This window comes from Haliotis asinina, chromosome 1, assembly GCF_037392515.1.
Source record: "Haliotis asinina isolate JCU_RB_2024 chromosome 1, JCU_Hal_asi_v2, whole genome shotgun sequence".
NCBI classification, from domain to species: Eukaryota; Metazoa; Mollusca; class Gastropoda; order Lepetellida; family Haliotidae; genus Haliotis; species Haliotis asinina.
The window spans coordinates 43,477,905-43,491,794 of NC_090280.1; the positions used below are offsets into that span (position 1 = coordinate 43,477,905).

A 13,890-nucleotide genomic window follows, 5' to 3' on the forward strand; every position below is an offset into this window, starting at 1 on the left:
CTGTCCAAGTCCAAGTCTATTGAGTCCATGGCTAGCATTTGGTCCATTGTCATCATCTGTGATTACTAAACCAAGGAATCATGCAATGCCATAGCAGATCAATTCATTATCTAGTGAGAGGGGAATGACTGCAAACAGTATTATTGACAAACATTATCATGATGGAATAACCAGGTAGATAATTTGATTACATTATTGACACTGTGGACAGGAGTGTTTGTATTAACTCTATGCATGTTTGCAGAATGAATATTGTAGCAGTATTTACTCAATGAGAGTTGGGTAATTGATCACATTCTGTTGCACTTAAATTTGATAGTATTGTAATTTGGGGTTATTGGGTAGATTAAAAATGCCACATTTAAGTGTCAAGCCATTACATTGAACCAGCAGTGTACTAATATACTGAACATCATTGAAAACGCACCACCTGTAAATTTTGAAATAAGGCAATAGAATCTTTTGGAAATGGAAAATTAATGGTGGGAATTTTGATAATAACACACTAGATCGTAAATAACCCTCTACAGTAAAAAACGGATCGTTCGAACACATCATCGAACACATCGCATGAAAACAACAAAATTCATGCACATCACACACGAAGGGCACAAATTGCATGCAGAAAGCATGCTGTTCAGGGGTATAAATGACCTTCGGCACAAAACCGTTCTCATTTTCGCAGTACTTTCGTAAGTAAAGTTTTTTCGCCATGCCAAGATTGTCACCAGAGGAACGAGAACAGGCCTTGGGTATGTTGCAGGTCGGCGCTTCAAGCAGAAACATTGCACGACGATTTGGGTGTCATCATTCGACCACTCTGAGGCTTGCTAACAGATACCAACAAACAGGAACCAGCAGGGACCGGCAACGCCCAGGTCAGGCACGTGCTACCACCCCTCGTCAAGATCGAGACATTGTACGGCGCCATATTTGGGATCGAACCTTGCCCGCTGCCAGAACCGCCAACGCTGTCCAGGGTCGACGTGGTTTGATCAGCGCTTCCACCGTCCGACGCCGTCTCCGTGCGGCAGGGTTACGTTGTCGACGCCCTTACGTTGGACCCATCCTGACTGACAGGCATCGCCGTGAATGCCGACAATGGGCTGAACAGCATCGTGTGTGGTTGTTACGACGTTGGCATGGTGTGGTGTACTCCGACGAGTCGTGTTTTCACTTGCGAAATGCTGACGGGCGTCTACGGGTATGGCGTTGACGGGGTGAACGTTATCATCAGGATTGTGTTGTGCAAACCGATCGGTGGGGTGGAGGCAGCATTATGGTGTGGGGAGGGATAAGTTATCACCACAGAACCGCTCTGATTGTTTGTCGTGGCAGAGTGAATGCCGTTTACTACCGTGACAACATTCTTCAGAACAACGTCGTTCCCTTCTTTCACCAGCATCAAGATCTGCACACATTTCAACATGACAATGCACGAGCCCACACTGCACGTGTTTTGATACAGTATCTGGCTAACAACAACATTCCTCTACTTCATTGGCCTGCATTGTCACGAGATTTGTCACCCATCGAACACTTGTGGGATTACATCGGCCAACGCCTCGCACGTCGTCCGCAGATCAACAACCTTTGGGAACTCGACAATGCCTTGCAGCAAGAGTGGAATGCAGTGCCTCAGGACTTTATTCAGAGACTTATCCGTTCAATGAGGAGACGTTGCACAGCTTGTGTTGCTGCTAACGGGGGTCATACACGCTACTGACTTTCCATTTTGACCCCATCTTTATTTCATTGTCAGCTGCATTAAATCTTCACTGTTTTGCTTGATTGTTTTTTGCTTCTTTTCTTTATCAAACATTGGTCTACACAAATATGTAAAATTTACATAGATTGCTCACTTCTGCTCTTAGAAATCCACAATTTTAGGGGTGGTGCGTTTTCAATGATGTTCAGTATATAATATACCACTGTTGGCCAATAGACATCAGCGTTATAAAACATCTGTAATGGCTGAAGCTGTGTACCTGAAGTGGGAGACAAAGGTCCTTGAATAATGTTTCCATCTGACCTGTTATTTGTCACTATTACTAGGGTGGTTACATGAGTAGGAGGGAGGGAGGGTCTGGTGTATACATACAGTCAAGACCCAGGATCTTCATCAATATCTTCATCATTAAAGAGCTATACCAGAGGCCAGCATTTTGTTGGTTGTTGTTAGTGGGAGGTAGAGAGACATATTGGAGGCCAACAGTTTGTTGGTTGTAGTCAATGAAAGGTAGAGTGACATACCAAAGGCCAACATTTTGTTGGTTGTAGTCAATGGGAGGTAGAGTGACATATCGGAGGCCAACAGTTTGTTGGTTGTAGTCAGTGGGAGGTAGAGTGACATATCGGAGGCCAACAGTTTGTTGGTTGTCCTCAGTGGGAGGTAGAGTGACAAATCGGAGGCCAACAGTTTGTTGGTTGTAGTCAATGGGAGGTAGAGTGACATACCAAAGGCCAACAGTTTGTTGGTTGTAGTCAATGAGAGGTAGAGAGACATATTGGAGGCCAACAGTTTGTTGGTTGTAGTCAATGGGAGGTAGAGTGACATATCGGAGGCCAACAGTTTGTTGGTTGTCCTCAGTGGGAGGTAGAGTGACATATCAGAGGCCAACAGTTTGTTGGTTGTAGTCAATGAGAGGTAGAGTGACATACTGGAGGCCAACAGTTTGTTGGTTGTAGTCAATGGGAGGTAGAGTGACATGTTGGAGGCCAACAGTTTGTTGGTTGTAGTCAATGGGAGGTAGAGTGACATATCGGAGGCCAACAGTTTGTTGGTTGTCCTCAGTGGGAGGTAGAGTGACATATCAGAGGCCAATAGTTTGTTGGTTGTAGTCAATGAGAGGTAGAGTGACATACTGGAGGCCAACAGTTTGTTGGTTGTAGTCAATGGGAGGTAGAGTGACATATCGGAGGCCAACAGTTTGTTGGTTGTAGTCAATGAGAGGTAGAGTGATATACTGGAGGCCAACAGTTTGTTGGTTGTAGTCAATGGGAGGTAGAGTGACATATCGGAGGCCAACAGTTTGTTGGTTGTAGTCAATGGGAGGTAGAGTGACATACTGGAGGCCAACAGTTTGTTGGTTGTAGTCAATGGGAGGTAGAGTGACATATTGGAGGCCAACAGTTTGTTGGTTGTTGTTAGTGGGAGGTAGAGTAACATATCGGAGGCCAACAGTTTGTTGGTTGTAGTCAATGAGAGGTAGAGTGACATACTGGAGGCCAACAGTTTGTTGGTTGTAGTCAATGGGAGGTAGAGTGACATACTGGAGGCCAACAGTTTGTTGGTTGTAGTCAGTGGGAGGTAGAGTGACATATCGGAGGCCAACAGTTTGTTGGTTGTCCTCAGTGGGAGGTAGAGTGACATATCAGAGGCCAACAGTTTGTTGGTTGTAGTCAATGGGAGGTAGAGTGACATACTGGAGGCCAACAGTTTGTTGGTTGTAGTCAATGGGAGGTAGAGAGACATATCGGAAGCCAACAGTTTGTTGGTTGTTGTTAGTGGGAGGTAGAGTGACATATCGGAGGCCAACAGTTTGTTGGTTGTTGTTAGTGGGAGGTAGAGTGACATATCGGAGGCCAACAGTTTGTTGGTTGTAGTCAATGGGAGGTAGAGAGACATATCGGAAGCCAACAGTTTGTTGGTTGTTGTTAGTGGGAGGTAGAGTGACATATCAGAGGCCAACAGTTTGTTGGTTGTAGTCAATGGGTGGGTACAGAGACATGCTGGAGGTCAACAGTTTGCTTACCTAACCACACCAATGTTGATCTGTCAGTGTCCCTGTACTGCCCCTACCCATGAAGATTTTCAGTAACCCATGCTTGTTGTAAGATGCGACTAACAGGATCCAGGGTGGCCAGGGAGACTTACTTTGACACATGTCTTCAGTTCCAAATTTTGTAGATTGGTGCTTCTGTTATTGATCACTGGATTGTCTGGTTCAGACTCAATCATTCACAGACTTCCACCTGTAAATAGCTGGAATACTGCTGAGTGCACAGGAAAACTAAACTCACTCACGGAACTCTCCCATAAATATTATGATTGCATCAACTTGATCTATGAGTGAAGGAGATTTTGATTTTTCCAAATGATATTTTCTATCAAGGTATGGGCATGATAGTGTGACATGGCATTAAGTCTTTCCTTCTCTGCTCAGCTACTGCCTACCTGGGCCCTGTTTCACAACACTCTCGTAAGTCTAAGATCTCGTAAGCGTCCTAGCAGCATTCCAACCTCCTATGCTGTAACATTGACTTATGATATTCGTAGTACTATGAGAGTTTTGTGAAACACGGTCCTTGGTTCAACTCAAGTCACAAGACCGCAGACAAGTATTTTAAGATCAAAGTAATTAGGTCAGAGTCATACAGGATTAAACAACCTATCTCATTTAGGATGTGCTTAAAAGGCATGCTCCTGAATTTCGTGTGGCTAGTGCAGGCTTGCCTAGTGTAAAACACTACTGGAAGGACATAAAACCAGCAAATCAATGGGTGCGCCATGCTGAAAACACGGGCGTGTGAATTATCCTGCAATTTGATTAAAATGACGGCGTCCTTCCTTTGTTGCCATATGTGATATCCAACTGAGGGGTTGCTGTGGCTGGAGTTATCTCCCTGCATGACTCCTCTTTATTGTGTGAAGTCACAGAAATGTAATAATATCATTAATGAGAAGCAGACGGTATGATCATAATTCTGAATCAATACTAGTCGATTAATGAAACAAAACATTGGTAACCAATTACACCCTTGACTTGAACAGAGTATGTACAGCTTGCACGGTCAATCCAGAAGATAAACATATGTTATAATGCAACAGACCCCTTTGGCCCGAGGTGAAGCTTAACATTACTGCAGTAACTAAACAAATTAACATTTAAACATATTTTTACAATAATTTGTCAAGATTTGGAAGTGTTCTTCGACTTCTTTATTGTACTTGGGAACAGGAATGGCAATTTTCTCATTTCTCTAATGTAATTCAATTTTATTTTCACGCACTTTTAATCAAGTGTTGGGTGACTTGTGTTGAATGTTTCCTCTCAAACCTGCCAGTGATATTTCTGCTAATTCATTTCGGTTTTGACACTTTCTGTGTGGAAAACAGTTATGTGAATGAGACAAGCCTGTGGCCATGTTCGGCCATCCGCTGTGTGACAACCATTAGCCCCAGGGGATTATGGGAGCTTGGAAGTGTCAAGAACAATACAGACAGTCATTGCTGTGTTTGATGTATTCACTATCCGCTTCAACTTCTCATTAAAACACAATTGAAGGTCATTACTATAGGATTTAGGGTGGCCTTTGTCCAATTCCAAGATGCTAAGATGGGATCGCTTAATTGTGACATTCCTCTGTTCGGTTGTTGGAGTTAGATTAGTGTGATGGAGAAGTCCTGTGTAAAGTGTGGCTGTAAAGGTTGTTGTAAGTCCTCCATCACCTCTGTGTAATGTTATCTGGCGTCTGGTCGCAACGCTCAGACCACGTAATCCTGTCATCGGCTCTCTGGCACTTACAGTAATGCAAATTATGACAGATCTACTTCCCTGCATCTCAGTAATATGTGTGCACATTACACTACATGCTGATGATAACTGATGAAAGGGTTCTTCCAGCTGATATTTTGGAGAACGGTTGGGGCAGATAGTCTTCCCGGTTCTGTGAGTGGGAGAGGGTCGTTGGTCTGCTTCTACCATTTCCCCCATGCCAGGATCTGCATACACTGGATAATGTCTGTTTATCTTTAATGTGAAGTTAAAGAGAATCTGTTGTTCTTAAGCATTTGAAAAGTAAATTTGATGTTCATATGTTTTCATATGTGTATTAGTGACATAAACACTGTACCTCAGCCGAATTATAGGAATGACACAAATTATAATTATGATTCCAGCACTGAAATCTTGAACATGTTTTTGCAAACACTGAAAAAATTAAAGCCTGTCGTTTCCTGTTCCTTTGGAGTAGTTGATTGGACGAAAGAAAATATCCAGAGTCTTGACCACCTGATCTGAAGGATCATGTTTGATGAGGGCCCTCTCACTTAATCATTTATGTATGCTGATAATTAATCTCATTAATCTCATTAATATGGAAGCGCTTCATGAGAGAATGTTATTGTGTACTATTGCACATACGTATTTATCGGATGAGCGTCTGGTGATGCATGTCAAGACTCACGATGAAAGCTAGGAATTCCACAGATATATTAAGTGTGCCAAGGAGGTTAGACAGAATCTGAAATCTGAGGTTGACTTTGTTGATGGTGATGTACTTCTGGATGGTACAGCGATACGAGTAGACCAGGTGAAGTTATTCACCAGGTCCTTTGTGGAGAAACTTTCTGAGAAGCCATTGCAACATGTGTACATGCAGCGTGTGGAACAGAACCGCAGTCCAACCAATTTATTTCTCCTGGATGAAGTCAGCTGCTCTTAAATGTGAAAAAGAGTGCTGCCTTTTTGCTGCACAGGATCAGCTACTTCCCACTTGAAATTGCCTAAATGATATTCTCAAAGAAAATATTAATATTAATTGTGTAAGAATTTTACAGAGACTGTCCACACTCCGTCAATCCTTGTACAACATCTTAATCATGTTTTATAAACATGGGTCGTAGAGAATTGGACCATATATGCAGAGGTGCCATCAGGCAGTGAGTATGAGTCAGCTCCATGGTTCTCCAGCAGGTGACTGTTGTTGTCACAGATCAACTCTTAGATGGTGGGGCAAGAACAGAATACACTGGAGATACCTGCAGAGGGAAAAATGTGTACTGGATGTCAGTCTTTGTCACAGGTTTCCTTATTTCATTGAGGAAGCTGCTTTCCCCCAAATATAAGTATTTTGATGTTGTGAAGGAAGATGTTCCACAGACAAACAATGTTATTGTAACAGCTGGGAGCAGATGTACCCAGCAGATGCTCTGTCATGAAATATGTCTGAATCCATTTTGATTACCTACAGACAGATTTATAGGAAAGTAGTTTCTCATACTGTTTGTCCACTATCTGTTTTATTGCAGCTGTAGGCATATCTAGGTACAATCAAGAATGGTAGACAACTTCATTTCAGTCTGATCATTCTGTCTGTTTTAGTCCTCCAATTCAATGACAGCTTGCTGCTGTAGGGAAAGTTAGGTGACCAAAAAACTGACTTGTTACGACGTGTAAGTTGATAATGTAAATGATAAAGGAAGCAGAGCACTTCACAATATGCCAATAGGACTTCTTCCTTTTAGGACTCAACCATAGTCACATTGTCTACACCCTGCAGCAAAGTCTCATTGTCTACACCCTGCAGCATAGTCACATTGTCTACACCCTGCAGCATAGTCACATGGTCTACACCCTGCAGCATAGTCACATTGTCTACACCCTGCAGCATAGTCACATGGTCTACACCCTGCAGCATAGTCACATTGTCCACACCCTGCAGCATAGTCACATTGTCTACACCCTGCAGCATAGTCACATTGTCTACACCCTGCAGCATAGTCACATTGTCTACACCCTGCAGCATAGTCACATTGTCTACACCCTGCAGCATAGTCACATTGTCTACACCCTGCAGCATAGTCACATTGTCTACACCCTGCAGCATAGTCACATTGTCTACACCCTGCAGCATAGTCACATTGTCTACACCCTGAAACATATAGTCATATTGTCGACACTGCTATATAGTCACATTGTCTGCACCCTGCAGCATAGTCACATTGTCTACACCTTGCAACAAAGTCATATTGTCTACACCCTGAAACATATAGTCATATTGTTGACACTGCTATATAGTCACATTGTCTGCACCCTGCAACAGAGTCACATGGTCTACACCTTGCAACAAAGTCACATTGTCTACACCCTGAAACATATAGTCATATTGTCGACACTGCAATATAGTCACATTGTCTGCACCCTGCAACATAGTCACATTGTCTGCACCCTGCACTATAGTCCCATTATCTACTCCCTGTAGTATGTAATATCACCTATTCATGTATTCTCACAGAGTTCTACCATTCACCTGATTAAACTAGAAGGGTAAAGACAAACATCTATTTCTAAATGATGTTTTCTGGTTCCTGTGTCTGTTTCTGAAGTACATGCCTTCACAAATACAGTCTGATGAATATGTACCTGCCTCTGGACTTTGTTTATTTGAAGCTGAGAGTATCATATGTCCTGCAGTCTGATAGAGAACGACTGTTTTAACTTCGGTGGACTTTAAATTGTGAGTGTTCTATATGAGTAAATCACATTTCTACCTAGGCCAGAGGATATTGAACAGCTTCCTTTTCTAAATGGGTTTCTGTCCATCGCTTATCTGACACAATTTGCATTACCCCAGTTATAAACGGGTTAAACAATTCCTTGAAACTGCAAGGACTTTGAGGAAGCCACCTATAATAAATCTTTGCTTTCTTAAAAGAATCATGAGCTTTCCTAATTGTTTGATTGTAATCCTATTACTTTCTGCAACTTCCATAAGACTTTATGAGGTCATGGTGACCTTTGTCAAATTATTTGACAGATTTCCGATTAAATATGGCCAGTCTGCAAATCTCAGATTCAATTTATCTAAATCACAATATTGAACAGGGGGTTGAGGACGAACTTTCAAAGATCTGTCGTCTAATTACTTCGTTAAATGATTGCCTAACAAAATGAGCACACCACTACAGCCATGTGGTTTTTCATCAGACACTTTTCACAGCATCTGCCATTGGCAGCCATTGTGATTGTTGAAGGCAGACGCCTTTGGTAGCCATTTTGGTTTTATTCCATAAATATGTTTAATAAAGCATTAGTTGTGATGAGCCTGAACGCTGTCACAGTCCGTTTACGTTTTTCAGTTGTGATGACTAACATTTGTAATCAGTGGCAGCAGATGAGCTGAATTCTTGTTAGAATGTTCACAGTGCATTGGCTGTACACACTTTTTTTGTACATAATTGAGAAAAGAGGTGAGATGGCAAACAAACACTTTTGACAAAGTAGGCCACTTGCTGGTGTCTTGGTTTAGATTTAGACTGCTGCATGGGTTTGGGTTTGATGCGATGCCAGATTGATGAGAAGGGGAGAAGAGTAGGAGCACTGTATCAAGCACTGAGAAAGGACTCAAACTGGAGCAGAAGAAGTTATTGAAAAATATTTTTTGACACATGGAGATGACTCTGTTCTCTTGATACATTGTGAAGCAATGGACATTGCATTGGAGTTCTGGGCCTAGATTTTCGAAGCTCTGTCTGCGCCAAGATTGTTGTAAGGTAATGTTAATGTATGCACTTACGACCATCTTAGTGCTAAGAGAGTTTCGAAAAATCTAGGCCCTAGGCTCTTTAGATTTTCTTGAGTATGAAATGCATGTTGGTGACATCTTTCACCTTGAAGACACTGTATTGCTGCTATCAACTGTGATGTGAAGGATTGGTAGTTATTACACTTAAACTCTATTGGTCAGAGTAGGTAAGATTATGAATTTAACAAATTCAGCATTTTTTAAAACCATTGCTGTATCAGCTGGACCAGACACAGGGTGATGTTTTATGGATACAGATGATTATTACATAACCTGTGCTGTATTCGTGATGACACATTCTTAGTAAAGCACACATTCTTGTATTTTTTCTTTTTGGGTTGTACAAAAATGAAAACCGTCTTCTGTGGAGATTGAGTGGGCTTGATCTGTGACTTTGTGCGCTCTCAAATGGAACTTACCTGTGAAGGTTAGGGTGAGAATATTGGCCTTAAGTAGCCCATGCTTGTCGTAAGAGGCAACTAGCAGGATCCGGTGGTCAGGCTCACTGACTTGGTTGACAAATGTTATTGGTTCCGAATTGCATAGATCAGTGCTCATGCTGTTGATCACTGGATTGACTGTCCCAGACAAAACACTTTGATGCACACATCAGACACCTAGATGGACACATCAGACTAAACACCTAGATGCACACATCAGACAAAACACCTAGATGCACATATCAGAGAAACGCCTAGATGCAGACATCAGAGAAACACCTAGATGCAGACATCAGAGAAACACCTAGATGCAGACATCAGACAAAACACCTAGATGCACACATCAGATGCAGACACCTAGATGCAGACATCAAACAAAACACCTAGATGCAGACACCTAGATGCAGACATCAGACAAACACCTAGATGCCGACATCAGAGAAACACCTAGATGTAGACATCAGACAAAACATCTAGATGCTCACATCAGACAAAACACCTAGATGCTCACATCAAACACCTAGATGCTCACATCAGACAAACACCTAGATGCTCACATCAAACACCTAGATGCTCACATCAGACAAACACCTAGATGCTCACATCAAACACATAAATGCACTATGCTGCAACTACTGTGCACATAGCATTATAAAGCTAGTATTGAATAATATCGCATGGGGACTTACTGATTGTGTGACTGAAAGAGGCATGTAGAACATCAGTAAATTGATTTGGGAAGTAATTCACATTAACAAATATATTCATAGTGTGGTTGCATAATTTGACAAAAAAATGGAGTGTAATGAGATATGCTTTTGGGATAATTTGTATTGTATGATTGTAATTGCTGTAACTATGGAGCAGTTCCAGGCTACACTGTCAATTAAATGAGCTTAAAAAAAGACTGTTTTGTGAGGGCAATTGAATTAGCAGGCTTCCTGCAACATGTCAGCCTGCTGTGTATAGTATAGAACATGTCAGACCAAGGATTACTCAGCTTTAGTCAGGGAGACAGGTGCTCATTATGATACAGGATGATAGGGGCAATAGTTCTATTGCTTGGCTGAGGTATATTGTACAGGGGATCATTGCCAAGATACAGCACAGATACATTGCATGGGTGGAGGGTACCACCTGCACAATGTTCTCTGTGAGGGGCATATAGAAATTATTATGTTTGTAGGGAGTGGAAGGTCAGTATGTTGTCTGTGAGGGAGGGAGGGGTCAGTATGTAGGGGGTGGAGCTATCAAAATGTTGTCTGTAGGGGGTGGAGGGGTCAAAATGTTATCTGTAGGGGGTAGAGAGTTCTCTGTGTTGTCTGTAGGTGGATGGATTACTATGTTGTGTTTAGGGGTGGAGGGATCACTATGTTGTCTGTAGTGGTTAGAGGGGTTACTATGTTGTCTGTAGTTGGTGTAGGGATCACTGTGTTGTCTTTAGTGGGTAGAGGGATCACTATGTTGTCTGTAGCGTTTAGAGGATCACGATGTTGTCTGTAGGTGGAGGGATTACTATGTTGTGTTTAGGGGTGGAGGGATCACTATGTTGTCTGTAGCAGGTAGAGGGATCACTATGTTAACAGTAGCGGGTAGCTATATAGAGGGGTTACTATGTTGTCTGTAGGGGGTGGAGGGATCTCAATGTTGCTTATAGGGGTGGAAGGGTCTCTATGTTGTCTGTAGGGAGTGGAGGGTTCTGTGTGATGTCTGTAAGGGGTCGAAGGCTCTCTATGTTGTCTGCAATTGCAAGGGGTGGCAGGGTCAGTGTATTGTCTATATAATGACATCAGTGACAAACTACATCAGTTTTTGTAATAAAGTATGTCAGTCAGTGAGAACTATGCCAACATTGGGGTGTTGTCTGATCATGAGACTCAAGCTGGTCATTGTCCTTTGCCTTTCTCCAGTTTACCAAAGCAATATTTTGAAACTGTACAGTGTTTGTAGTCCTTTAACAGCACTTTATATGTCAGTCCATTACTTACCTAGACACACAGACTAATAGTGAAAATGTCATGGTTTAGATGGTCTATATCAGACTAAAACAAGATATACTCCTACAGATCATGGTATGTGTCAAGCAAGCTTAATGAGATTACCATTTCCGAGTCCTTTATAGTAGAATCATACTGTGTTCCTACATGACGCCATATGACTGTGTCATGTCGTCATGTGAATGTCAGATTCATAGAGCTGTATGCATTCTCGTTCAGCTTGTTTCAGTTCACAGAAATTGTGGTGTTTTACTGCAGATTATCCATATTATTCCATTTAACTTATCAGTTGCATGTTTTACAGAAAACAAAACACCTGTTCCACAGTGCCAAGCTGACATAGTATTTAGACCTTGGCAAGAACAAGCACAGTCTTATGGTAGTTTGCACAGATAATGGTAACAAATCTGTGATGGTTCTTGATGTCACTACAATAGTCCACAGTACGTGAGTGCGTGAGTGCGTGAGTGAGTGAGTGAGTGAGTGCGTGAGTGAGTGAGCGAGTTCAGCTTTACGCCAGACTCAGCAAAATTCCAGCTATATGGCGGTGGTCTGTAAGTAATCGCGTCTGAAACAGACAATCCAGGGATCAACAGCATGAGTATAAATTTGCACAATTGGGATACAATGACATGTGTCAACCAAGTCAGCGAGTCTGACCACCCCATCCCATTAATTGCCTCTTACAACAAGCATGGGTTACTGAAGGCCATATTCAAAGGTGGTGGGTGTGACCCTGTTTGGCTACTGATACTGGTGGGTGTGACCCTGTTTGGCTACTGATACTGGTGGGTGTGATCCTGTTTGGCTACTGATACTGGTGGGTGTGACCATGTTTGGCTACTGATACTGGTGGGTGTGATCCTGTTTGGCTACTGATACTGGTGGGTGTGACCCTGTCTGGCTACTGATACTGGTGGGTGTGACCATGTTTGGATACTGATACTGGTGGGTGTGATCCTGTATGGCTACTGATACTGGTGGGTGTGACCATGTTTGGATACTGATACTGGTGGGTGTGACCATGTTTGGCTACTGATACTGGTGGGTGTGACCATGTTTGGATACTGATACTGGTGGGTGTGACCATGTTTGGCTACTGATACTGGTGGGTGTGATCCTGTGCATACTGGGGTGACCCCTTTTGGCTACTGATACTGGTGGGTGTGACCCTGTATGGCTACTGATACTGGTGGGAGTCACCTTGTCTGGCTCCTGATACTTGGGTGTGTGACATCGTCTGGCTACCACTATTGGTGTCTGTCACCCTCTCTAGCTACTGACACTGATGGGTGCTGCCTCTCTTTCTAATGATACTGGGGTATGTGACCCTTTCTGGCTACTGATACTGGTGGGAGTCACCCTGTCTGGTTACTGACAGAGATGGGGGATCTGTAGCAGCTGGTCAAGATATGTATTGCTACCCCTACATAGACAGTGCTATTTAGCTCTTCAGGTGTCCCCCACATCAAACTGTAATAGAAGTATCAGACCTTTGTCATTGATGTGAAGGCTCACTTGGGATATATTGTAGAATGGATCACGTTTGAGAGATAACACTGGATTAGGCATGATTAGCAGCAGAACGCACCCAGTATGAAGCTACCTCACAGCTGCTGGTCAACATTCAAGGTTCACAGCAGATTGAACTAGGGAATACCATGTGGAACTGGAAGAAGTACCACCGTGATCTCCCCATACAGAGTGGTACAAGTATATTTACAACCAAGGGTATTTGTGTGCTTTGAGTCATGTCTCCTGCCTTGGTGTCAGAGTCAACATGCAAGTGGTTTGCATGCTCCAAGTGAAGAGCATTGCGATGTCTTTTGAATAGAGAATACAATCTCCCCAAAATCTGTTAGTCTAGGCACCTAGACGTTGTCATGAAGTATTTTCATGTTTCCATGGCAACATTTTGGACATGGAATGAAAATGGTCATAGTGCCCCTTTCTGGCGAGCTTGGAAACTGTGCACTATTTCTTGACTGACATTTGACATTTTCTGGGGCAAATTGATAACTTTTGTCATTTTAGCGCCTTTTATAATTGTCAGTATGAGCATTATGGAAATCTTTTTCTTCTTTAATCTTTTAGGGGTATGGTGAAGGTCTATGCACAGTTCCATGCACAGTGCTGCCTCAACA

At 42.6% G+C, this 13,890-nt stretch overlaps 1 protein-coding gene across 1 annotated transcript; it reads right to left on the reverse strand.

Annotated features, from left to right (window-relative positions):
* Nucleotides 1-2,813: 2,813 nt before the first annotated feature.
* LOC137272765 (uncharacterized) lies at nt 2,814-8,744 on the reverse strand. Its single transcript, XM_067805157.1, has 3 exons — nt 8,691-8,744; nt 7,267-7,656; nt 2,814-3,350 (listed from the first exon to the last, which is right to left on the reverse strand). The coding sequence occupies exons 1-3, from the start codon at nt 8,742-8,744 to the stop codon at nt 2,814-2,816; spliced, it is 981 nt and encodes a 326-aa protein (XP_067661258.1).
* Nucleotides 8,745-13,890: the final 5,146 nt, after the last annotated feature.